The 27,053-nt window shown below is 44.3% G+C and overlaps 1 protein-coding gene across 37 annotated transcripts in view; it reads left to right on the forward strand.

Moving 5' to 3' along the window:
• Positions 1-27,053, forward strand: part of SFI1 (SFI1 centrin binding protein) — a 125,249-nt gene that overhangs the window by 80,388 nt on the left and 17,808 nt on the right. For 30 of the 37 annotated variants that reach the window (XR_010133129.1, XM_063704666.1, XM_063704668.1 and 27 more), the window contains 7 exons: positions 3,622-3,778; positions 5,771-5,932; positions 8,949-9,019; positions 10,853-10,945; positions 14,433-14,530; positions 15,627-15,693; positions 20,003-20,133. Coding sequence is in view for 36 of the 37 variants with exons in the window: in XM_063704666.1 (XP_063560736.1) it covers positions 3,622-3,778; positions 5,771-5,932; positions 8,949-9,019; positions 10,853-10,945; positions 14,433-14,530; positions 15,627-15,693; positions 20,003-20,133 (779 nt within the window). In the remaining variant the exon portion in view is untranslated. The remainder of the gene's footprint in view (positions 1-3,621; positions 3,779-5,770; positions 5,933-8,948; positions 9,020-10,852; positions 10,946-14,432; positions 14,531-15,626; positions 15,694-20,002; positions 20,134-27,053) is intronic. The other 7 variants (XM_055374272.2, XM_063704667.1, XM_063704671.1 and 4 more) reach the window with 1 other exon arrangement.

Consider the following 27,053-nt stretch of genomic DNA (forward strand, 5'->3'; position numbering starts at 1 on the left):
TAAAGACACCTTGAGGTTACAGTCAGCCAAATCCAAAATGTAGGACATTTTATAGGATAGATGACTTGATTTCTCTAGTAGATTGATAGCATGAAAGATAAAAAAAGCAGGAAGGGAAGCTGTCATATAAAACAGAACTATAAGTGACCTAACAATTAAAGCGAACCAAAATGGACCACTCTGGCTATTATGTTAGGAATACATCAGAGCCAGGCATGGTGGCAGATGTCTGTAATCCCAGCACTTTGGGAAGCCAAGGCGGGGGGACAACTTGAGCCCCAGCATCTGAGACCAGCCTGAGCAACATTGGTGAAACCCTGTCTCTACAAAAAATACAAAAAATTATCCTGGTATGGTGGCATGTGTCTGTAGTCCCAGCTACTCAGGAGGCTAAGTGGGAGGATCACCTGAGTCTGGGAAATTGAGGCTGTAGTGAGCTATGATTGCACCACTGCCCTCTAGCCTGGGCAATGGAGCAAGACCCTGTCTCAAAAAAAAAAAAAAAAAAATTAGCTGGGCATGGTGGTGCATGCCTGTGGTCCCAGCTGCTCAGGAGGCTGAGGCAGGAAGATTGCTTAAGCCCAGGAGGTTGAGGCTGCAGTGAGCCGTATTCTTGCCATTGCACTTCAGTCTGGCAGTCTGAGTGATAGAATGAGACTCTGTCAATAAATAAATAAATAAATAAATAAATAAATAAATAAATAAATAAATAAATCAGAGGTGATCAAGGATATAAACAGGGAGAACAGGTAAGAAGCTATTACAAAATTCCAGGTGAGATTTTCCACAAAGATGATAAGAAGACGGTGGTTGGATTCTCAATGTCTTTTAAAGATGTAACTGACATCTTTAAAAGATGTATGGATGAGATATGAAGTTTTAGCGTCCAAGATGACTTCCAAGTTTTGGCCTAAGCAGTTGGAACAATGGAGTGCCATTTACTGAAATAGGAAAGACTGCAGGAGAAGCAGGTTGGTGGGAAGAGATTAGGAGGAGCCCAATTCTGGACTCTGTATCTTCAGCCTGATAGGCCTTTTGAATAGCCACAAGAAGCTATGTTAAGGAGGCAGTGGGATATTGGGATATATGTGTGGAATATTGAGGATGGGGCCAGGATAGGAGGTGCATTTGGGAAATTCAGGAGTTCTTAGTAGGCAGATGGTATGTAAAGTTACTAGAGTGAGCGGGGTGCAGTGGCTCATGCCTGTAAATCCCAACACTTTGGGAGGCTGAGGCAGGAGGATTGCTTGAGCCCAAGAGTTCAAGACCAGCCTGGGCAACATAAAGAGACCCCATCTGTTTTTTTAAAAAAAGCTACTAGGGTGGGTGAAAAAATAAAAGGAGTGAGTGTAGCTAGATGAGAGGTTCCAGGGCTGAGCCTGCAAGGTGCACAGAGGTGGGAGTTAGCAACAGGAACAAAGCAGGGACACATCCCGAAAGCCAGGTGAAGGAAGGAGGAAGGCTTTGTCAGACACTTCTGGCAGGTCAAGGGAGGTGAGGAGCAAAATCTGGCCTTTGGATTGAGCGACGTGGAGATTGCCGATGCACTTGGTAAGAGTAGTTTCATTCAGTAAGCCTGTGGGAGCGGGCTTGAGAACGCCTGCCTGGGAGACAGAAAGATTAGAAAATAGCTCTTTTGAGGAGCTTGAAACAGAAAGAACCAAAGTGTTAGCTGGATGGCACAATGCGGTCTAGGGTCTAGAGAGGGGTGTTGCTTTGTTTGTTTAAGAATCACTGGTTTATTCCTTTCAGAATGTATTTTTGTGATGGCAGTCTTCCCCCAACAACTTTTTATTTCTGACAAACACCAAATCATAGAAAAGGTGGATACTGTCTGTGTTTCACCAAGTTTAACCCATTGTGGTTTTTTGGTTTGGTTTGGTTTGGTTTGGTTTTTTTGAGACAGGGTCTCACTCTGTTGCCCAGACTAGAGTGCAGTGGTATGATCACTGCTCACTGCAGCCTCAACCTACCAGGCTCAAGCGATCCTCCCACCTCCGCCTCCCAAGTAGCTGGGACTACAGGTACACACCACCGCACCTGGCTAATTTTTTTTTTTTTTTGGTAGAGACAGTTTTGCCATGTTTCCCAGGCTGGGCTCAAACTCCTGAGCTCAAGCAATCCTCCTGCCTTGGCCTCCCAAAGTGCTGAGATTACAGGCATGAGCCACCCCGCCCCACCAACCCATTGTTAACATCTTGCCACATTTGCTTTCTTTAAGTATATAAATACATTTATTTTGTCTGAGCTGCTCTAAAATTGTAGACACAAAGTTTATCTTAAAGCGTATATCTCCTAAAAAGGGTGGTCTCCCACATAACCATAATATCATTATTATATTCCAAGAAATTTAATATTGATATGATAATATATAACATGCAGTTCATATTAAAACTGTATATTGTTGCTGTTTTCATTTCCATAGTCTAATTAAAGGTCACCCATTGCTTTTAGTTGTTACATCTTGAAGAGATTTTTTTTTTAGGATAGGAAAAATAATAGCACATTGATATGCTGATTTCAAAAGTCTGTAGAGAGTGAAAACTGATGATTCGTAAGAGGGGAACTGCGAAGGCAGTAAACTCGGGAAGGTGAGAGATAGCCAGAGCTGGACAGGGTTGGGAGGGGACTGACGTTGGCGGGAGCATGGACGGTTCATCCAGAGTAGCAGGAAAGAGAGAAGACACAGCCCGTGGGCAGGTGGGTAGTTAAACATGGTGGACCTTAAGGAAGTTTCCTTTTGATTGCTTTTATTTTCTTAGTGAAATGGGAACGATGGTATTCAGTTGAGAGGAGGGAAAGGAGAGGTGCGACAGGCTGAAGAAAAGATACGAAGTCTTTGTCTAAGTCGTCTTCAGATTAGGACATGCATTATCAGTGATCTAAGGGTGTGCATTTATAGACCCTTGTAGACCCTTAGCTTCTATAGATAGGCATCCCTGGAACTAATCTGCCTGAAAAAGGACTACTTTACAGTAGGCTTCCTCTGACTTTGGAAGAAAAGGCAGACCCTCACTTATCCCAAATCGGAATTAATTGTATCACCCCTCGGATTGTTTCTGCTCCTTGTCTGCTTGTTTTTGTTTTTGTTTTGAGTTTGTCGCTCTTGTTGCCCAGGCTGGAGTGCAGTGGTGTGATCTCAGCTCACTGCAACCTCCGCCGCCTGGATTCAAGTGATTCTCCTGCCTCAGCCTCCTGAGTAGCTGGGATTATAGGCACCCGCCATCACGCCCAGCTGGTTTTTTGTATTTTTAGTGTAGACGGGGTTTTGCCATGTTGGGCAGGCTGGTCTCAAACTCCTAACCTCAGGTGATCTGCCCTCCTCGGCCTCCCAAAGTGCTGGGATTACAGGCGTGAGCCACTGCACTCGGCATCTGCTTGTTGATTTTATTCTTCTTTTTTTTAATCCAGAAAAAAATTACTTTTGAAAGCAGAATGTCCATCTTAAAGACCCTTTTACCCCACAGTCCCATAGCTTATGATCCTGCTAGGGGAGTGCCACTTCCTTGTTTCTTATTTCAGCCTTTCCAGTGTGTGTGTCTTTCTCTTCTCCCTCTCCACCTGTACTTTACCCTGTTTTCCTGCCTCTCCTTTGACTATTGCCTCTTCTCTGGTTTTCAGGCTTGGTCACAGTGGCGGGAACAGCTCCTGTATGTCCAGAAGGAGAAACAGAAGGTTGTCTCTGCAGTGAAACATCATCAGCACTGGCAAAAACGGAGATTTCTAAAGGCCTGGCTTGAATACCTGCAAGTCCACAGAGTGAAGAGACAGCAGAATGGTGAGTAGGAAGCTCTAGGCTCTCGAGATAGAGGATCTGGTCACAATTTCCACTCTCCTGCTGCCAGTGGTACTGTACTAAGAAGTAATATAATGGTGCTACTCCAGAAATTTTGGTAAAAGGAGATTAAGGAGGAAAATACATCATCCTTGAGTCACATTTATTTCTCTTTGGCCTTTTATTTATATATCTATATCTATATCTATCTAGCTATCTGTAGATAGAATTTTTTTTTTTTTGAGATGGAGTTTCGCTCTTGTCGCCCAGGCTGGAGTGCAGTGGCACAATCTCGGCTCACTGCAATCTCCGCCTCCTGGGTTCAGGTGATTCTTCTGCCTCAGCCTCTCGAGTAGTTGGGATCACAGGTGCCCACCACCTCGCCCGGCTAATTTTTGTATTTTTAGTAAAGATGGGGTTTCATAACTTTGGCCAGGCTAGTCTCAAACTCCTGACCTCAGGTGATCCGCCTGCCTCGGCCTCCCAAAGTGCTGGGATTGCAGGCGTGAGCCACTGTTCCCGGCCTCTTCTGTATATTTTTTATCTAAATAGGGTTTTCATTTTGCTATAAGTATTGTAATTATTTTGATTAATATGTTGATAACCTATGGTTTTGTATCTTGCTTTTTTCCACACAGTTAATCAACACTTTCCTACATGTTAAGTATTTGTCGTAAATGTTATTTTTTAACAACTATTCATATTTTATAGGATGGCTTACCTTAATATACTTAGCCATTCTCCTATTAATAGATATTTGGATAGTTTCTGTTTGTCTCCAGTTATGCAAATGCATGTGATTTTGATGTCAAGTTTTTTGGATACTGTTTATATGGTTTTGTTTCCCAATTAGATTCAGAAGTAATAATACATAGAAATGTGAACATTGGTACACTTTTTAACTTAAGTTTATTGAGTTTATACCAAAGTAAGTCAAGCACTATGCTAGACACTGGGTTAAGGGTCTCTGGCGTTCACCCAAACCTCCCTGCAGAAATCTCTTACGCTGCCAACACTGTCTCTTGGGAGAGTTTGAATGTGTTCATTGGAGGATAGTGACCACCGACCAACAGTCCAGTTGCCCAGTCCTGGAATGTGAAGGCATTAAGCTGTTTAGTATGATAAGCTATAGACTAATGCCTGCCTCCAATTACAGCATTCAAATTCCAGATCTGATTCCCATCCCCTTCCCAGGCCCTAGCTCATCAGACCATTATCTGACTAGCATTAAAAGGAGATGAAGCTGGCAGCCAGGATCAGGTTGGCTGAAAGCTCAAAAAAGCCTGTGCCAGCGTGGCAACTGAATTTTATGTCATTGACTCAATCTCTAAGTCCTATCCAGGAGACATTTGTTTAGAAGCAAAAGTAAAACAGTCCTTTTTGAAAGCAACAGTTATCATTTCTGTTCATCAGTATCTAACTAGAAGCCTCAGCCCTTTGATGTAACTGATTTTATCGCATCCTCCTCCCTAAAATCACAGACCTTTTCTCTTTCCTTGGAGAGAGGAGATGTAGCTCAGGGATTCCTAATGACCTTTCAAGGTTTAAAAAACTTGTATTTTGGCCGGGCACGGTGGCTCGCGTCTGTAATCCCAGCACTGTGGGAGGCTGAGGCGGGCGGATCACTTGAGGTCAGGAGTTCGAGACCAGCTTGGCTAACATGTTGAAACCCCATCTCTACTAAAAATGCAGAAAAATCAGCCAGGGGTGGTGGCGCATGCCTGTAATTCTACCAACTTGGGAGGCTCAGGCAGGAGAATCGCTTGAAACCTGGGAAGCATAGGTTGCAGTGAGCCGAGATTGCGCCACTGCACTCCAGCCTGGGCAACAGAGCAAGACTCCAACTCAAAAAAAAAAAAAAAACTTTGTGTGTGTGTGTGTGTGGCCTTGAACCCCTGCTCTCTGCCAATAGTGGGGTTCAGCTTGTCTTAAAGATGTTTCCAGCTCATCTTCTAACCTTAGGGGAGCAGCACTTAAGTTATTTCTCTGTTGCAGAGATGGCTGAGCGATTCCATCATGTCACTGTGCTCCAGATACACTTCTGTGACTGGCAGCAGGCCTGGGAGCGGAGGGAGAGCTTGTACGCTCACCATGCCCAGGTGGAGAAACTGGCCAGGAAGATGGCCCTGCGGCGCGCCTTTACTCACTGGAAACACTGTATCCTTTCAGATACTCAGGCTGTCCATTGCCTCAGCCAGGACAGCATGAGCTCAGCAGCATGTGAAACGAAAGTCATGAGATACATGGGAAACAATTGCCAAACGATTTAAAACAGCCTTATCTCTGTTGACAGTCTTAAAATTTTTGTTTAATTGGGATTGTGTATAAAAAGAGTGCTTATATATAGTTTAAAAATAATAAAATGAACAACTATATATCTTATCACCCAACTTTCAAAATAGAACCTTCCTAGCACACCTATCTGCTCCTCCCTGACTGCGTTCTTTCTCTTTTCCCTCAGAGGTAATCCCACTTTCCTGATTCACATTTTTTGGTGTTACAATTTAAGTGCTTTTCTCTACCCACTAGGTGGTGGAAATAGCCACCACTATCTTTTTCTCGGTGATACCATCACCGTGATGATAGTTTCCATTTATTGCGCTTTTACTACGTAGCAGACATTATGCATCATCCTCTTCATCCTCATAGTAATGCTGTGGAGTAGGTGCCACTATTGCCATTTTACAGACGAGGAAAGAGATTCAGAGGAGCTGAGTGTATTCTAAAGTCACAGGTCATTGGCAGAGTCAAGATTTTCAAAACATAGGCCTTTAACTCCTGTGTACATATTCTTTTTTTTTTTTTTTTTTTTTTTTTGAGATGGACTCTTGCTCTGTCACCCAGGCTGGATTGCAGTGGTACAATCTCGGCTCACTGCAATCTCCGCCTCCCAGGTTCAAGCGATTCTCCTGCCTTTGCCTCCCGAGTAGCTGGGATTACAGGCATGTGCCACAACGCCTGGCTAATTTTTATATTTTTAGTAGAGACGGGGTTTCGCCATGTTGGCCAGGCTGGTCTCGAACTCTTGACTTCAGGTGATCCACCCACCTCAGCCTCCTGAAGTGCTGGGATTACAGGCATGAGCCAGCATACCCAGCCTCTTTTTTTTTTTTTTTTTTTTTTTTTTGAGACAGAGTCTCGCTCTGTCACCCAGGCTGGATTACAGTGGTGCCATCTCAGCTTACCACAACTTCTGCCTCCCGGATTCAAGTGATTGTCCTGTCTCAGCCTCCTGAGTAGCTGGGATTACAGGCGGCCACCACCACCACACCCAGCTAATTTTTGTGCTTTTAGTAGACATGGGGTTTCTCCATGTTGGCCAGGCTGGTCTCGAACTCCTGACCCAAAGTGATCCACTTGCCTCGGCCTCTTAAAGTACTGGGATTACCAGCGTGAGCCACCGCATCCAGCTCTATGTATATACTCTTTTTTTTCCCCCTTTTTTTTTTGAGATGGAGTTTCGCTCTTGTAGCCCAAGCTGGAGTGCAATGGCCCAATCTTGGCTCACCACAACCTCTGCCTCCTGGGTTCAAGTGATTCTCCGGCCTTAGCCCCACGAGTAGCTGGGATTACAGGCAGGCACCACCATACCCGGCTAATTTTTTTGTATTTTTAGTAGAGACAGGGTTTCTCCATGTTAGTCAGGCTGGTCTCGAACTCCTGACGACCTCAGGTGATCTGCCCGCCTCGGCCTCCCAAAGTGCTGTGATTACAGGCCTGAGCCACCGCACCCAGCCATATTCTTAATCACTACCCCTACCATACTGTGTGCCCAAGTGTGAGAATTTGGACTGCCTAGGATGTTCATCCACACATTTTATTTGTTCATCAAAGTCTTGCTTTGTATAAACTCCTGCTTAAATTCTGGGATATGAGGAAGCTCAGACTAATGATAGTTCATTGTCTAGTGGGGGAAATAGACATGAAAATGTGTCTTTAAATATGGCATGATAATTCCTATCATAAAGATTTGTATGAAGTCCTGTGAGAGCGACTGTGGAGATTTAGCCAAGGAGGTAATGTTTGTGCAGAATTTAAGTCATAGGAGATGAGAAGTTGGGAAGGTTGATGTCTTAGGGGAAGACTGCAGAAGGTTGGAAAAGGCATTTCAGTGAGGAAAAGCATTCAAGAATCCAGTGGGCTGTGGAGGTATGGATGGTGGGAAGGTAGATGCAGGAACCTCTGGAGGTTTTTTAACTTTTAAAAATTTAGAGACAGGGTCACATGTTGCCCAGGCTGGAGTGCAGTGGCTTTCACAGGCGCAATGGTAGCTTACTACAGTCTTGAACTCCTGGGCTTAAGCAATCCTCCCTCCTCAGCCTACGAAGTAGGTGAAACTACAGGCACACATCATCACACCCGGCATCAGGTTTTTAAGAAGAGAAGAGGCTGGGGGCAGTGGCTCACACCTGTAATCCAAGTGCTTTGGGAGGATCGCTTGAACTCAGGAGTTTGAGGCTACAGTGAACTATGATGGCACCCTTGCCCTACAGCCTAGGTGACAGAGTGAGACCCAGTCTCTTAAAAAAGAAAAGAAATGCAGTCAGATTTGTGCTTTGGAAAGGATAATTCTGGATTAGTGGAGAGAGGCTAGCACTGGTGGGGGAGACCAGTTATGGGAGGAGGCTCACTTACCAGTCTACGTAAGGGACGAGTCGGATGAACTGCAGGGTGTTGGGGGTGGGGACAGAAGAGCAGAAGGGGATGGAGAGAGCCAAGAGATTTAGGAAGGGAACAGATGGACTTGGCGACCGATTAGATGAGAGTGGGAGGAGAAAAGGTTTGAAAATAACTCCAAGGTTTTTAGCTCAAACATCTAACTGGATTGTGATGCCAAAACAGAGACTATAGAAAAAGGAGCAGATTCTGCTTTAGATATGGTGATTTCTAAATGTTTACTGAAATTGGTAGCAGTTTATCTCAGGTATTTTTTGCCTATCATCTCGTGGGCATTCAATGGGAGGAATGCAAGACCAGATGTTTGATCAGTAACTGACAGGGTTTCCTTTGCCCACTGCTTCCCTGGGTCATCAGGAGTAGACAGAGGTGGACCTCAGCCCACCTGGCACGTGTGTTATCCCCGATAGCCACGGCCCTTCAAGGTGGCTTGCTGAGAATGCGCTGTGTAGCGGTCAGAACCTTGTTGGGACTGGAGGCCTTCACTTCCTGGCAGACATGCTGCTGTGTGCAGAAGAAGCTGCCCAGTTTGAGATGGCAGAAGAGCACCACAGGCACAGCCAGCTGGTAAGAGCCCTGCATCCTGGCATGGGTCCGCTCGGCAACCTTGCTTGGGTATCCACTCTTGGGGGACCCTGACCCCTATCACCTTCATTAAATGCAGTCAGCTATGGGTGAGTTTTGGTCATGAAGCCCTCCTTTCATTGTGGGTGTCCTTCTTTTCATTTTGGATTACAGGTGCTAATGTTGTAGGGTCAGAGGGGTATGGAGCTGTAAAGGAACCTCTGAGATTATTTAGTCCTGAGCTTTTTTTACATGGTAAAACCCCTTTTGAGTGGCGGAAGCCTCACCTATAAAATAGGTCAAAGTAGCCATGCCGTGGTTGAAGCACGTCAGGGAGTCAGTCCCTGTTCAACCTGCTACTATTCCCTTCCCTTGCTACACGAGGTGGTCTTCATATGTTTTCAGAAGCCTCTGGGGCTCCACAAAGCACAGTATGAAAACCCCTAATCCAGTCTGATATCTTCACTTCTGTCTCAGAAAATTGAAGCCTAAGGCATGGGGAAATATGGGCAAATCAGCTTTGCTTAGCCAATTTGTGAGGCATTATTATTATTTTTTAGAGGTGCGGTCTCACTATGTTGTCCAGGCTAGATTCAAACTTCTGGGCTCAAGCAGTCCTCCCACCTCAGCCTCCTGAGTAGCTGGGGCTATAGGCATGTGCCACCATGCCCAGTGTTGAGGCATTAGTATTATTATCATTACTATTATTATTAGAGATAGGGTCTCCTCTGTCACCCCGGCTGGAGTGCAGTGTTACAATCATAGCTTGCTGCAGCCTTGAACTCCTGGACTCAAATGATCCTTCCACTTCAGCCTCCCAAGCAGCTTGGACCACAGGCACATGCCACCATGCCCAACTAATTTTTTAGATTTTTTTTTTTTTTTTTTTTTTGAGACGGAGTCTCGCTCTGTCACCCAGGCTGGAGTGCAGTGGCGCTATCTTGGCTCACTGAAAGCTCTGCCTCTGGGGTTCACACCATTCTCCTGCCTCAGCCTCCCAAGTAGCTGGGACTACAGGTGCCCGCCACCACACCCAGCTAATTTTTTGTATGTTTAGTAGAGACGGGGTTTCACCATGTTAGCCAAGATGGTCTCGATCTCCTGACCTCGTGATCCGCCCACCTTGGCCTCCCAAAGTGCTGGGATTACAGGCGTGAGCCACCACGCCCGGCCTAATTTTTTAGTTTTTTATACAGACAGAATCTCCTTCTGTTGGCCAGGCTGGTCTTGAACTCCTGTGCTCAAGCAGTCCTCCTGCCTCAGCATCCTAAAGTGTTGGGATTACAGGTGTGAGCCACTGCACCTGGCCTTTTAGGCATTATTGATGGAGCTGGATCCAGGTCCATCCTGGCCCAACTCCAACCCTTCCTTTCACTAAAGATTCCTTCTTCCATTTTAGCAGCACTGCATTTATAATCATACAAATGTACGCACTGAGCCCACACGGTAAAAAAACAAAAACACAAAAACCACCACAGACAAAAAGTCTGTCTTTTTCTGAGAGGCAACCGTTGATGTTTACCTTGGTCTGTAGAATTGTCATGTGGGTCATGGGGTTCTCTCCTGGTGTGGGTGTGCTTGTTCTTGTGCAGTATAGATGGACAGCAGGGAGGGTTCAGCAAATATTTATTAAGTGCCTGCTGTGCAGGCTGGCTTGTGTTGGGCTCCCAGTTGAATCTCAAAGCAGAGAAACACTCAGGGAGATGGAACAGCTATGAGAAGCTGTGATCAAGCTTCTCCCCCTGATTTGAGGCACTGTCTGCCTTCATCTACTCTTAGTTTACAGACTCTACTGATTCCAGTCTTTGTAATCAGTTGTGTCCTTTCTTTGCACAGTATTTTTGCTTTAGAGCCCTAAAAGACAATGTGACCCACGCCCATCTCCAGCAAATAAGAAGGAATCTCGCTCACCAGCAGCATGGTGTCACGGTGAGGGTTGTCTTCTGTATCAAGGGACCTCTTCTGATGGCCATTCTCTCTCACTCTTTTTTTCAGTCTTGCCAAATTAAGCAGAACTCTTTTTAAAAAAAACTTTTTGTGCTTCAAGATTTGTCCAGACTGTCAACTCTAAAACCTTAGTCTGCATTTTCTTTCTTTTTTTTTTTTTTTTTTTTTAGAGACAGTCTTTCTCTATTGCCCAGGCTGGAGTACAGTGGCACGATCTCAGCTCACTGCAACCTCCGACTCCCGGGTTCAAGCAGTTCTCCTGCCTCAGCCTCTTGAGTAGCTGGGATTACAGGCATGCACCACTACACCTTCCTAATTTTTGTATTTGTAGTAGAGACGAGGTTTCACCATGTTGGCCAGGCTGGTCTCGAACTCCTGACTTCAGATGATCTACCCGCCTCAGCCTCCCAAAGTGCTGGGATTACAGGCATGAGCCACCGTGCTCGGCCTTTTTAGTTTGCATTTTCTTTGGTAATCCATACCTGCTGATAGAAAAACTTGTTTGATCCCATTTTTTTATCTATTTGCCAAGAAATGGATTGTTGACTCAAAATTCAGGGACTGTGGATTTTAAACCTGACCTAGGAGATATAGTGATACAAATACTTTCTTTTTTTCTTTACTTATTTAGAGGCAGGGTCTTGTTCTGTCACCCAGGCTGTAGTGCAGTAGATCACTGCAGGTTCAAGTGATCCTCCTGCCTCAGCCTCCCAAGTAGTTGGGACTACAGCTGTAAGCCACCACACCCAGCTAATTTTTGTATTTTTTGTAGATGGGGTCCTACTATGTTGCCTAGGCTGATCTCAAACTCCTGGGCTCAAGTGATCTGCCCACCTTAGCCTCTCAAAGTGCTGGGATTACAGGTGTGAGCCACCGCACCTGGCCCAAATACACTTTTTTTTTTTTTGAGACAGGGTCTTGGTCTGTTGCCTAGACTGGTGTGCAGCTGCAGTGGTGCGATCTCAACTCACTGCAACCTCCGCCTCCCAAGTTCAAGCGATTCTCATGTCTCAGCCTCCCAAGTAGCTGGGATCACAGGTGTGCACCACCAAGCCCAGCTAATTTTTTTGTATTTTTAGTAGAGACGGGTTTTTCCCCATGTTGGTTGAGCTGGTCACAAACTCCTGGCCTCAAGCAGTCCACCTGCCTCGGCTTCCCAAAGTGCTGGGATTACAGACATGAGCCACCATGCCCGGCCCCAATAGGAGGCTTTGGTTGTGTTTCTATTGTAAGTCTATTCACTTCCATTGTAAGTCCATTATAAAACAATGGTTTGTTTACTTGATGCCAACAAATATTGTCTCTACTTTCTTGGTGTAGGATTTTTTTTCCCTGTTACTGTTTTATGAAAAATGTTTAAACATACAGAAAAATAGAAAAAAAAAGTATAATAAGCCTCTATATAGTCACTACCTGGATATAGTAATTGTTAATATTTGCTATGTTTGCTTCATTGTTTTTTGCTGAATAATTTCAACGTAAATTATAGACATCACGGCACTTTGCACCTAAATACTTCAGCATGCGTCACTCAAAGACATTTTCGTATGTAACGACAATGTCAGTATCATCCCTAAGAAAAGTAACAGTGATTCCCTAACATTAATATCCAGTCAACATTCAAATTTCCATAGTTGTCTTAAAAATGTCTTATTTGTAGCTGCTTTTTACAAACCAGAATGCAGTTAAGGATCACTAACTCCATTTGGTTCTTTTCTGATTGATTTTTAGCAGAAATGGGTTTTGTTACTATAGCTCTTAAAGCTTTTAATCTAGAACTTTCCTTCCCCCAACAACACTTCTTTATTACGTTTTATATATATATATATATATATATTTTTTTTTTTTTTTTTTTTTTTTTTTTGAAACCGGGTCTTGCTCTCGCCCAGGCTGGAGTGCAATAGCTTGATCTCGGCTCACTGCACCCTCCACCTTCCATGTTCAAACTGTTCTCCTGCCTCAGCCTCCCAGGTAGCTGGGACTACAGATGCACACCATCACGCCTGGCCAATTTTTGTATTTTTAGTAGAGATGGGGTTTTACCATGTTGGCCAGGCTGGTCTCAAACTCCTGACCTTTGGTGATCCTCCCACCTCAGCCTCCCAAAGTGTTGGGATTACAGGCGTGAGCCACGACACCCGGCCTATTATATTTTTAAATTGTGGTGAAAGATACATCACTTAAACTTTATCACCTTAACCATTTTTAAGTGTACGGTTCAGTGACATGTACATCCACATTGTGCAGTCATCATCACTATTCATCTCTAGAACTTTTTCATCTTGCAAAATTGAAACTCTGTACCCATTTCCTCTTTCCTCAGCCCCTGGAAACCACCATTCTACTTTCTGTCTCTATAAATTGGATTATTCTAGAGACCTCATAGATGGAATCATATAGTATTTGTCCTTTTGCAACTGGCTTATTTCACTTAGCATAATGTATACTTTTTAAAATGACTGCCTTTTTTTAAAAAAGGACAGGCCAGTTATTTTGTTTATACAATTTATTTATTATTATAATAATTATTGTTAGAGACAGGGTCTCACTCTGTCATCCAGGCTAGAGTGCAATGGTGTGATTGTAGCTCATTGTAGCCTCATCCTTCTGGGCTCCAGAGAATATCCTGCGTCAGCCTCCTGAGGATCTAGGACTACAGGTGCACACCACCATGCCTAGCCTTGTATAATGTTTTTTTTTTGTTGTTTGTTTGTTTGTTTTTTTGAGATGGAGTTTCACTCTTGTCACCCAGGCTAGAGTGCAATGGCGCGGTCTTCGCTGACTGCAACCTCCACCTCCCGGGTTTAAGCGATTCTCCTGCCTCAGCCTCCCAAGTAGCTGGGTTTACAGGCATGTGCCATCACGCCCGGCTAATTTTGTATTTTTAGTAGAGACAGGGTTTCTCCATGTTGGTCAGGCTGGTCTCAAACTCCCAAGAACTCAGGTGATCCACCCGCCTTGGCCTCCCAAAGTGCTGGGATTACAGGTGTGAGCTACTGCGCCCAGCCCAGTGTTTTATGTTATTGATTTATGTGATTGTTTCCTTTTGATGTCATTTATATCATTTAATTTTCGTTTAGTCTACATGGTTCCTATAATCGTTACATCTGAGGGCTTGTTTAGATTGAAGTTAAACATTTATGCGAGACTACTTCATAGGTGGGAATATGCATTAAAATCAGTTTTAATTTCTAAAATGGCTTTCTAAAATGTCATTGTCTTTTGTGAGATTAGGAATAGCTTCTTCATTTAGATTTCCATAGACTGGAAGAACCATCTTTTTGCCTTTTATGTTGGCCCAGAATAGCTCTATAGTTGAGCCCTCATTAATTTGTATACCCACTGTATGTTGGCTGCTCCTAACTGAGGTCATTTCTGCTTTGGGGGAGATCACAGTCTGTTGGAGTAAGGATTCACTGTTTTACCTTTCATCTCAGTACATTTCCATCTTCTTCTTCCCTTGCTTTAGCTGCTGCACAGGTTCTGGAACCTCTGGCGGTCTCAGATTGAGCAGAAAAAAGAAAGAGAGCTGCTCCCCTTACTGCATGCTGCCTGGGACCACTACAGGTAGGGACTCTGGTTTCATCCCTGGCTCTCAGGGACTTTGTGCCTCTGACTTACTGTTTTCCAGGAGTAATTGCTTGCCCTTCTATGGGTTAGTGTGGCAGATTCAGAAAGGCCTGCTGGGGTGGAGGTCCTGCTGTAAACCATTTGTTCCTGAATTTGGGTTTTTGGCTGATCAGATGGGAGATAGAATGAGCATATTTGCATTGGTTCTTGGCCACCATAGTCTGAAGTATGTGCCTGGTCGCTCACTGCCTTGGTCCTACAGGCATCAATATGTTCACAAGTTAGAATTCATGCATTGCTAGTGTTAAAGAGAAGGGTCAGGGACATTTGTGACTCAGTCTTAAAGTGTGCAGGGAATGTCCTCAATATTTTAGAGCTAGTCATTCAGTTAAATAAATAAAAACACTACATTTCTGTGAGGAAAACTCAGAATGTATAGGGTGGAAAGTATAAAGGGAAAAATAAAAGTTGCCTGGCCCCCTCCCTACAAGTAAGAGGAAGATCTTACTCCTCAGAAGGAAGCGCTACGTATAAACTTTCTTGCTGCCAGAAATGTTCAATATGTCCTTCCTTTCTTTGCCCTCCTTTTTTCCTCTCCCCACAGTATAATCAACTTAATTTGCATAGTTTAGCTCCAATTTTGAAGCATTTTTTAATGAGTTAGTGAGAATCCCAATAATAAACTGACTCATTTAGAGTTATCAAGGCATATTATTCCAAACCCTGGTTTACAAAACCTAGTGTGAGAGGCAACATGTCGTGGACCCCCAGCGTTTGGCCATGAAACCAGAAAGTTCAGGATATCTAGGGGATTTCACACATATTTCCTAAATTCCAGAGCTACTGTGCTTTCGGTGGTCTAATTAGGTTTTACAAGAAAGTTGTCAACATTTTAGGCAATCCACAGTCCAAAATCAGAGGTTGACAAATTTTATATTAGATATCAGGTTCTTATTGCCGTCTCTCCTAGAATGAAACTAGTAAGCCCATGGGGTGCCTTTAACTCACAGGAAGTAACTGTACCCCAATTTACCTGCCTTAAAACAAAGTTTTAAAAACCTGAAACCTGAAGGCGTTTTTCCTTTTGTTTCAGGATAACACTGCTGTGCAAGTGTATCAAATTGTGGCTACAGTATACTCAGAAGAGGCGGTACAAGCAGGTATGGAGTACTTTTTAGCAGATAGCTCTACTGGCTTACATTCTTGGACCCATTTACTTTGGAAAGATTCTTGGAAAAGACCTATGCCAAGAAGTCTTGTCGTTCTGCTTTGGAAGAGAGGGTGTTGAAAAAGCTCAAAGTCATTTCTTCCAGTTCCCACCTCTAATATCAGAAAGTCTGCATAACTCCCATTTCTTATCTGCTATGAAAATACAAGTTCTCTCTGAAAGTACTGAGCTCTTATCAGCCATTCACATCTTTACTCAAATTCATTTAGTCTCTGAGTTAGCCAGCCCTTCACCCAGTGGGACCTGCAAGAGGTCCAGGGAGAGGTGCAGAGCATAAGTGCTGCATCCCAGTGCTAAACAGTGTGAGACACATGTCTCCCGGGGGTGGAGGATGTGAGGTCAGGACCACAAATAAGTAAAGGCAGATTGAGAAAGATAGATTCAATTCCATTTAAGAAATACTTATTGAGCAACTGCTGTTCCTCAGACACTGCACTAAGCACTGAGGATACAACTGTGATATAAAGTCAATAAAATTCCTGCTCTCCCAGGGCTCATACTTTAGCACCAGGGTGACAAATAAGTGTGACCTTACAAGCCCGTTCTACCAATTGGGAGTACCTGTCTGGAATGTTGAAGTGAGAAGGATTTCAAGGCCGTGTTTACACTCAGTGGGAAAGGGTTCAGTTGATGGCATCTGCCATTGTGAGAAGTGCCCCCTTTTTGGTCATCTCTGGCAGTGAAACAGGAAGACACAAACCAAACTCCTCCCAGTTATTTTTGTGCTGCCCACCCTACCCGTACCTCCATCTTCTGTTGGAGTCTAACAGGTGAATCTAAAGATTCACCTGTTAGCTAGTTCCCTATAGTTTGGGGATAGAATCCAAATTTTTAGCAAGGCCTACAAACTCGTTTGGGAGCTGGTCCCTGTCTGTTTCTCTCCCCTTTCCTGTTACCACTCTGTTCCTTCACAACTGCACTCTAACCAGTTAAGCTGCCAGTGGTTCCCTGAAGGTCCTCTGTGCCCTCCTGCTTCTCTTTGTACCTCCAGTTCTCTATTTCACACTCTCTTCCAGCTCAGATGTCACCTCCTCCCCCAGGCCAGTCCACCTCCACCCCTACCCCGGAGGCATAGCTTTATCAGAACATTCATCTTGTAGTTGTTCACTGGCTTCTCTTTCCCCACAGGCTGTGAAGTCCTTTAGAGTACAGCCTGTCCCTTTTGCCTCCTTAGCCCACAGTGCTTGGCATGGGATATGTGCTAATATTTGGATGAATTAATGCACAGACCAACAAATGAACTGCTATTGATTTCTTCAGAGTTTTTTTCCAAGGATGATCTAAGTCGATAGAGCTTGGATGCTACAGGGCATGGCCTCTTTTTGCGTCACTCTTGCCTCCCACACTTAAGAAATGCTAGAGTCACTGCATTCTTTGACATGCCTTTGGATTATGTAACTGGCTTTGAAAAGACATTGCCACTTGGTATCTTAAGTTCATGTAATACAAGTTCACCAGAATGCAGGAAAGCCTTTCAGAAAAAGACTATGAGTGTCAGAGTTGAAAGGTTGTATTTATTCAAGGTGGAGAGCAGAGGGTCTCTTTTATTTCCTTCCTGGAAAACTAGCACTCCCCTTGACACAGGGGCCCAACACTGGCGGACAGTCCAGGGTCAGCGTTTTCATCTCTCACACTGATCTAGCACGGCCTGTTTTCAAAGGTATAGCGGGTCTGAAAAATGGGAAGAGCACTGCTTAGTCATTCCTAAACCTTTAGCTAACAATCTGAATATCACCTCTTGGTATAGGTATCCCAGGAGCACATCAGATCTTTCTATTCTTAGACAAGATAAAAATATTATTTTTTGTGGGTTTCTTCCTTTTTAAAAAGTAACATACAGTCAGCCCTCTGTATCTGTGGGTTCCACATCCATAGATTCAACCAACCATGGATAAAAAATATTCAGAGAAAAAAAAGAATAGTTGTGTCTGTACTGAACATATTCAGACCTTTTTTTCTTGTCATTAGTCCCTAAACAATATATAAAAAATATAGCATAACAACTATGTACATAGCACTGACATTGTATTGGGTATTATAAGTAATCTAGAGATGTATACAGGAGGATTGCGTAGGTTATATGCAGATGCCAATTTATATGTTTTTTTTGTTTTGTTTTGTTTTTGAGACAGGTTTCACTTTGTCACCCAGGCTAGAGTACAGTGGCATGATCTTGGCTCACTGCAGCCTCACTCTCCCCAGGCTCAAGCGATTCTCCTGCCTCAGCCTCCCAAGTAGCTGGGACTACAGGTGCAAGCCACCACGCCCAGCTAATGTTTGTGTTTGTTTGTTTTTTTTTGTAGAGGTGGGGTGCCACCATGTTACCCAGGCTGGTCTCAAACTCCCAAGCTCTGCCTGCCTCAGCCTCCCAAAGTGCTGGGATTACAGGCATGAGCCACTGCACCCGGCCTGCCATACCATTTTATATAAGATACTTGAGTATCCATGGATTTTGATATCTGAGAGGGGCCCTGGAACCAGTCCCCAACAAATACCAAAGGATGGCTCTTTGCAGACTGGCGAATGTTTGCTAACTGTTGAAGCTTGATGGTAGGGTCATGGGTATTCATTATACTGTCGGCTTCTACTTTTGTTTACATTTGAAAATGTCCATAATAAAAAATAGAAAAGCAATGTATAGATATTCTAGAAAATTTAGGAAGTATAAAAAGACATAAAGAAGAAAAAATAAAACCATTCATGACATTTGATGGGTAAGCCTGGTATCTCTCTTCCTCTGTTTGGGTAGGAGTGTATGTACCTATCTATTCACATACACATACATATGCATACTGATCCAATTATCTATTGCTATGTAAAAAATCACCCCAAACTCAGTGGTATAAGACAACAACCATTCTATTATGCTTTATGGATTATCAAAGATTGAGACAGGACATCATATGGAGAAACCATAATGATCTTGGTTTCTGCTCCAAGATCAGCCTCAACTGAAAAGATTCTAATGGCAAGGGGTTAGAATTATCTAGACGTTTTCTTCACACACATCTAGATCCTGGATTAGAATGACTCAAAGACTGGGCTCAACTGGGAATGTTAACCAAAGAACCTGTGTATGACCTCTCTGTGAGGCTTGGGCTTCCTTACAGCATGGTGGCCTTGCGGTAGTCAGCTATCAGAGCTTCAAAATGAGTGTTCCAGTGAACAAGTCAGAAGCTCTGTGGTTCTTTGTATAGCCTCAGAACTCACACAGTGCCACTTTTACCATGTGCTATTGGTCAGAGCAGTCACTATCCCAGCCAGATTCAAGGGGAGGGAACATAGATCACTTCTCAGTGAAGGAGGATCAAATAATTTGCAGCCATGTTTTTAAAACCTCTACACATTTGGGCTGGGCACAGTGGCTCATGCTTGTAATCCCAGCACTTTGGGAGGCCGAGGCAGGCAGATCGTGAGGTCAAGAGATCAAGACCATTCTGGTCAACATGGTGAAACCCTGTCTCTACTAAAAATACAAAAATTAGCTGGGCGTGGTGGCGCACGCCTGTAGTCCCAGCTACTCGGGAGGCTGAGGCAGGAGAATCACTTGAACCCGGGAGGCGGAGGTTGCAGTGAGCTGAGATTGCGCCACTGCACTCCAGCCTGGCGACGGAGTGAGACTCTGTCTCAAAAAAAAAAAAAAAAAAAAAACAACAACAACAAAAAAAAAACATAAAACCTCTATACATGCATATATGCTTTTTCCCCCCAAAGTTTTGGATCATGGAGACATATATGATATATTCTTATGTCCATTGTCTGTCTTCCTACTGATGTATCAGTAAAATAGTAGACTTTTATAATTACATTAATGTGTATGACAAACACTATAAACAAAATCAAAAGATGTATTATGGGGTGGGGAAATATTTAAGATTTATAACACATGACAAAGGACTAATAAATTGTTTAGGTTCAAAAACCCCATACATATCACTGAGTCAAATGCTAACAGACAGTGAAACAGGTAATGGGTATGAACACCTAAGCCATGGGGAAGAGAGAGTGAGTGTGTGTGTGTGTGTGTGTAGAAATGTTTAACTAATGTTTAAGTGAAAATTTTTTTACCTATCCTATTTCATTTTTCACCTAGCATATTGGCAAAGATAATAAATAATGATTTTCATCTTTTTCTCATTTTTCTTATATAGGAAGCAATCCTCCCACAAGGGTGTGACCCTGAAAGGTCATGTTTAAAAAAAAAAAGTTAAGTACAAAGGTTATTCATTCTTTTACTTTAGCTGCTACAGGCCAGAGCGGATGGTCATTTCCAGCAGAGAGCCCTGCCTGCTGCCTTCCACACATGGAATAGACTCTGGCGATGGCGCCACCAGGAAAATGTCCTCAATGCAAGAGCAACACGTTTCCACAGGTATGCTGCGCAGCTCCTGTCTGCACTGGGGCAGGTGTTTCAAATCTAACTCTGACAACCACACAGCCCATTTGCTGTGCTTTTCAGCTTCCCAGACCCCAGGCCCTAGTACTTCCTGGATTTTCAATAATGTGGGCTCATTGATTTCATCTAGCAGGAAAAGACAAGACAGTGTTTCCCCTGGGAAATCTTTTGTCCATCTTTATTTCAAGGGCTTTCAAAACAGCCTGTTTGTAACCTTCATTATTAGCCACTGAGAGCTCCATTAAAGCAGCCCATTAGCTTTCTGGATCAGAGCACAGTGGGACCTTGCCTCACCTTGGCAGACATTCTTAAGTGTCATTTCCCCGAAACAGTTCCTGTTCTGCTAGACCTGGCTTTTTGAAGTCTTGAAATGATAGTCATCAACAAAATTACAAAGGTCGGGCCGGGTGCAGTGGCTCACGCCTGTAAGCCCAGCACTTTGGGAGGCCGGAGCGGGTGGATCACAAGGTCAAGAGTTCCAGACCAGCCTGGACAACATGGTGAAACCCTGTCTTTACTAAAGATACAAAAATTAGCCCGGTCTGGTGGCACATGCCTGTAATCCCAGCTACTCGGGAGGCTGAGGCAGGAGAATTGCTTGAACCTGGGAGGCGGAGGTTGCAGTGAGCTGAGATCGCAGTGAGCTGAGATCGCATCATTGCACTCCAGCCTGGGTGACAGGGCGAGACGCCGTCTCAAAAAAAAAAAAAAAGAAAAAGGCTGGGCGCGGTGGCTCACGTCTGTAATCCCAGCACTTTGGGAGTCCAAGGCGGGCGGATCACGAGGTCAGGAGATCGAGACCATCCTGGCTAACACGGTGAAACCCTGTCTCTACTAAAAATACAAAAAATTAGCCGGGCGTGGTGGTGGGCGCCTGTAGTCCCAGCTACTTGGGAGGCTGAGGCAGGAGAATGGCATGAACCTGGGAGGCGGAGCTTGCAGTGAGCTGAGATCATGCCACTGCACTCTAGCCTGGGCGACAGAGTGAGACTCCGTCTCAAAAAAAAAAAAAAAATTAGAAAGCTCAAGGAGCAGAGCTACATCTTTTTAGTTCCCACGGGGACAAACTTGCCCACAGCAGGTTCTTAGTATGTGGTAGGACATAATGAAGAAATAATAATTATTTATTTATTTATTTATTTATTTTTGAGTTGGAGTCTTGTCCTTTCACCCAGGCTGGCATGCAGTGGCACGATCTTGACTCACAGCAAACTCCACATCCTGGGTTCAAGTAATTCTCCTGCCTCAGCCTCCCAAGTAGCTGGGATTACAGGTGTGTGCCACCACGCCCGGCTAATTTTTTGTATCTTTAGTAGAGACGGGATTTCACCATGTTGGCCAGGCTGGTTTCAAACTCCTGACCTCGTTATCCACCCGCCTTGGCCTCCCAAAGTGCTGGGATTACAGGCATGAGCCACCACGCCCAGCCTGTAATGAAGAAATTATTAATCACTAACTGTATGTGTGCCACTGTGTTGGGCATTGTGTGATGGTAGACAGAAAACAAATACATAAACTCATTCTGCCCATGGCATCATTATCTTCATTAATAATTTCCTTTTCACAGTGATTCTGAGAGATCAGATAAATGGTAACACAACCAGTAAGTGGTACAGCCAGGTTAATTCAAATCTCCAGTTCCAAAGTCCAGGTGCTTTCTTCTTGATCAAGAGGAAGATCTTTTTAATGACTTTGTAGGAGGGTGAAATTTTTGTGAGGAGGTAAGACTGACATACAAGAAACAACTGAGAACCAATTCAAGAGAACAGATCCACGTGTCCCCAGTCATGTCAGCCACAAGTTCTTCCAGTGCTCAGAGCTAGTGCCGAGGGAGGCTGAGCATGGAAGTATCTGGGAGAGGCTTCTTGTGAGTGAGAGGGTGAGGATGGTGGCTGGAGTGGGCAAGATGGGGAGGCCCAGACTGAAGAGATTGGGCTGACCCTATAGATAGATATTCGAAAGATATTTGAGCAGGTGCATGGAACTAGTAAAATGACAGTTTTGGAAATTACCTTAAGTTCAGTGTACTTTATCTTAGGACAGAGGGGTGAGATGGAGGGGCATGCATTGGGAGAAGTTGCAGTCATCTTTAATCTGGAGGATTTCAAGCCAGGTGCGGCGGCTCATGCCTGTAATCCCAGCACTTTGGGAGGCTGAGGTGGGTGGATCATTGGAGGTCAGGAGTTTCAGACCAGCCTGGCCAACATGGTGAAACCCCATCTCTACTAAAAATACAAAAATTAGCGGGGCGTGGTGGTGCATGCTTGTAATCCTAGCTACTCCGGAGGCTGAGGCACAAGAATCGCTTTAACCCAGGAGGCAGAGGTTACAGTGAGTTGAGATGGCGCCACTGCACTCCAGCCTTGGATGACAGAGCAAGACTCCATCTCAAAATAAATCTCTCTCTCTCTCTCTCTCTCTATCTATCTATCTATCTATCTGGAGGGCTTTGAATGCTAGTTTGAGGTTAGCCAGAACTCTGGGTTCCTTAGTACGAAGTCCAGGAAGATGGTTTTAGGTGGTGGCCACGGGGAATAGAGGCTGATGAAAGGACATCTCTTGTCTCTTCTGGCTTCTGCAGACAGAGCAGCTTTGCCTTTACCTAGTCATGTATTGTGGGCTGGTATAAGATTCATTCAAAAATGGCTTCAGGCTGGACGCGGTGGCTCACACCTGTAATCCCAGTACTTGGGGAAGCTGAGGCAGGTGGATCACCTGAGGTCAGAAGTTCGAGACCAGTCTGACCAACATGGCAAAACCCCATCTCTACTAAAAATACAAAAATTGGCCAGGCATGGTGGCGCACATCCCAGCTACTCGGGAGGCTGAGGCAGGAGAATCGCTTGAACCTAGGAGGTGGAGATTGTAGTGAGCCAAGATCGCACCACTGCACTCCAGCCTAGGTGACAGAGCAAGATTCCATCTCAAAAAAAAAAAAAAAAAAAATGGCTTCAGTACTTAAAACACGCACACACAGTACCTGTTTCTTTTTTTACTGTCAAGTAGCCGTGCTTGGTTCTATTCTTTTTTTGTATTTTGTATGCTGTGAGAACCAAAAATTAAAAGTACCTTCAAAATAGGCAAGAGGAGCCTTTAAAGGATTTTTGCTAGGGAGCAGTTTGGGTGGTTTTAGAGCTATCACTCTGGAGAAAAAGGGCAGAGGGGCGACTTGGAGACAGGGTATAGCCAGGAGGCTTGCAGGATGGTGTAGGCCTGATCTAGATTTTTACCTGTTTTGGCTTGGTTGGACCTTTTCAGAAAACTTGATTTTTCAGATTCCTGTTTTCCTTGTTCATGAGCAGAGTGATTGAGAGTCTGGCTTAGAAGCTGGACAAGCCTGAGTTCAGACCTATGCTCTGTCGCCTGCCAGCACTGTGACCCTGGACAAGTCAGTCTGTCTCTCTGAGCCTCAGTCTCCTCGAATGTAAAATTGAGATGATGTGGTCATAGTCTCTATCTCATATGGTTGTCATGAAAATGAAATGGGAAAATACATGTAAAATACAAACCAAGGGCCTAGCACAAAAATATGAACTGTCCCTGTGGCCCCTGGAGTTGGTTTAATTTGTGACTCTCATGGTAAGTACATTTTCAGAGGATTGGTTTGGAGTTTAGCAAATTAAAGTTCCAAATAAATATGTATCTTTGATATTCTTAGGGTATTTTTTAATGTTTTAGGAATATAGACTGATTTTATGATGGAATCTCATGAATTATGGCTAAAAATAATTTTTATAACCCTCCAGTGAAAGGTACTGAGAATGAGACAAAATTGGTTTGTCTTTTATTTTAATCGAGATAAAATGTATATACAGCGAAAGGCATAGATTTTAAATAAAGTTTGATGAGTTTTCATAGTTTTTTTATTTTTTTATTTTTATTTTTTGAGACAGAGTCTCGCTCTGTTGCCCAGGCTGGAGTGCAGTGGCGTGATCTTGGCTCACTGCAAGCTCCGCCTTCTGGGTTCATGCCATTCTCCTGACTCAGCCTCCCAAGTAGCTGGGACTACAGGTGCCCACCACCACACCCGGCTAATTTTTTGTATTTTTTTTTTTTTTAGTAGAGAAGGGGTTTCGCTGTGTTAGCCAGAATGGTCTGGATCTCCTGACCTCATGATCCGCCCACCTTGGCCTCCCAAAATGCTGGGATTACAGGCGTGAGCTGCCATGCCCAGCCGAGTTTTCATAATTTATACACCTATATAATCAACACTCCAGTCAAGATATAGAACATTTCTATCACCCCAGAAAGTTCCTTCATGTCCCCTCCAGTCAGTCCCTACCCTGCATAGGTAACCAGTATTCTGATTTCAGTCATCGTAGGTTAGTTTTGCATGGTTTTTTTCTTGTCGCCCAGGCTGGAGTGCAGTGGTGTGATCTCGACTGGCTGCAACCTCCGCCTCCCAGGTTCAAGCGATTCTCCTGCCTCAGCCTCCTGAGTAGCTGGGATTACAGGTGCCTGCCACCACACCCAGCTAATTTTTTGTATTTTTAGTAGAGACGGGGTTTCACCATGTTGACCAGGCTGGTCTTGAACTCCTGACCTCAAATGATCCACCCTCCTTGGCCTCCCAAAGTGCTGGGATTACAGGCATGAGCCACCACGCCCGGCCGAATGGTTTTTTTTTTGTTTTTTTTTTTTTTTTTGAGACAGATTCTCACTCTTTCACCCAGGCTGGAGTGCAGTGGCGCTATCTCAGCTCACTGCAAGCTCCGCCTCCCAGGTTCATGCCATTCTCCTGCCTCAGCCTCCTGAGTAGCTGGGACTACAGGCGCTTGCCACCACGCCCGGCTAACTTTTTGTATTTTTAGTAGAGACGGGGTTTCACTGTTAGCCCGGATGGTCTCGATCTCCTGACCTCATGATCTGCCCGCCTCGGCCTCCCAGAGTGCTGGGATTACAGGCGTAAGCCACTGCTCCCGGCCTTTTTTTTTTTTTTTTTTTTTTTTTTTTTTTTGATGAGCAGAAGTGTTTGGTTTCTGTTGGATTGATACAGTCCAATTTATCTTTTTTTTTTTCTTTTTGAGATGGAGTCTTGCTCTGTTGCCCAGGCTGGAGTACAGTGGCACGATCTCAGCTCACTGCAGCCTCCACCTCCCAGGTTCAAGCAACTCTCCTGCCTCAGCCTCCTGAGTAGCTGGGATTACAAGCTCACACCACCACGACCAGCTAATTTTTGTGTTTTTAGTAGAGATGGGGTTTCACCATGTTGGTCAGGCTGATCTCAAACTCCTAACCTTGTGATCCGCCTGCCTCGGCCTCCCAAAGTGCTGGGATTACAGGCATGAGCCACCGCACCCAGCCCAATTTATCCTTTTTTTTATGGTTAGTGATTTTAGGGTCCTCCGTAAGAAATATTTGCTACTCAAAGATCTGAAAAGATATTTTCCTATATTTTATCTGGAAGCTTTATAGTTTTAGCATTTACATTTAGGTCAATGATCATCTTGAATTTTTTTTCTACATATGATATGACGTAGGAGTCAAGGTTTATTTTTTTCTCTGTTTATCAGGTTTTTCCAGCACCATTTGTTGAAAAGCCTTTTTTTTTTTTTTTTTGAGTCAGAATCTCACTGTTGCCAGGCTGGAGTGCAGTGGCAGTGGCACAATCTCGGCTCACTGCAATCTTCGCCTCCCAGGTTTAAGTGATTCTCCTGCCTCAGCCTCCCAAGTAGCTGGGACTATAGGCACACACCACCACGCCCAGCTAATTTTTGTATTTTTAGTAGAGACAGGGTTTCACCATGTTGGGTTGGCCAGGACGGTCTCCATCTCTTGACCTCGTGATCCACCCACCTCGGCCTCCCAAAGTGCTGGGATTACAGGCGTAAGCCACCGTGCCTAGCCCAGACTAATTTTTTTGTAGAAAAAGGGTCTCACTATGTCACCCAGTCTGGTCTCAAGCTCCCGGGGTCAAGTGATCCTCCTGCCATGGCCTCTCACTGTTCTGGGATTACAGGCGTGAGCCACCATGCCTGGCCCAGTTCTGTTTAGAATTAATATACCATTTCATGTTTAGTGCAAGAACATAAAAACAATAAAATTCTATTTTGTCCCCATCCTTGATGATATTTTTATTGTTACTTTTTTTTTTTTTTTAGAAATAAAACATAGTGGGGACTCACTATGTTGCCCAGGCTGGTCTTGAACTTCTGGGCTCAAGACATCCTCCTGCCTCAGCCTTTCAAAGTGCTGGGATTACAGGAGTGAGCCACCACCCCCAACCAGTGGTACTTTTTGTCATACATTTTATGTCTAACGATTGATTGATTGTAGAGACGAGGTCTCACTATGCTGCCCAGCCTGGTTTTGAACTCCTGAGTTCAAGCAATCCTCCTGCCTCAGCCTCCTGAAGTGTTAGGATTACAGGCATGAGCCACCATGCCCAGCCTACAGCGTTACTATTTTTGCTTTAAATAATCAGTACTCTTTTTATAAATTGAGAAGAAAAAAATTCAGCTTCTTATATTTACCCACATATTTTCCCTTTCCAGTGTTCCTTGTGTCTTCCTGTACATTTGAATGTTCATCTGTATCATTTCCCTTCAGCCTAAAGATGATCTTTTAGTGTTTTTATACTAAGGTCACCTGGGGTTAAATGATCTCAGCTTTTGTGTCTGGTCTCTGCACTCTGGCTGGGCCAGAGCTCCATCTTTCAACCCTGTCCAGCTTCTGCTGTCTCTGTTCCCCTCTTGGCCCTGCAGCAGTCACTCTCTGCTAGGCCTCCAGGAGTCTGCACGTGTGGCCCTCATCTGAGGACCTGGGACAACCTCAGTAAAATTTTGGGTATTTCCCTCTGTTCAGCTGTCTCCTTTCTAGTACCCTGACCCCAAATTCCAGCCCCTCTGGCAGTCATGAACTCCAGTCTTTGCCTCCTCAGCTCACTGAGACTGAGG

Source organism: Gorilla gorilla, chromosome 23 (genome assembly GCF_029281585.2).
Source record: "Gorilla gorilla gorilla isolate KB3781 chromosome 23, NHGRI_mGorGor1-v2.1_pri, whole genome shotgun sequence".
NCBI lineage: Eukaryota > Metazoa > Chordata > Mammalia > Primates > Hominidae > Gorilla > Gorilla gorilla.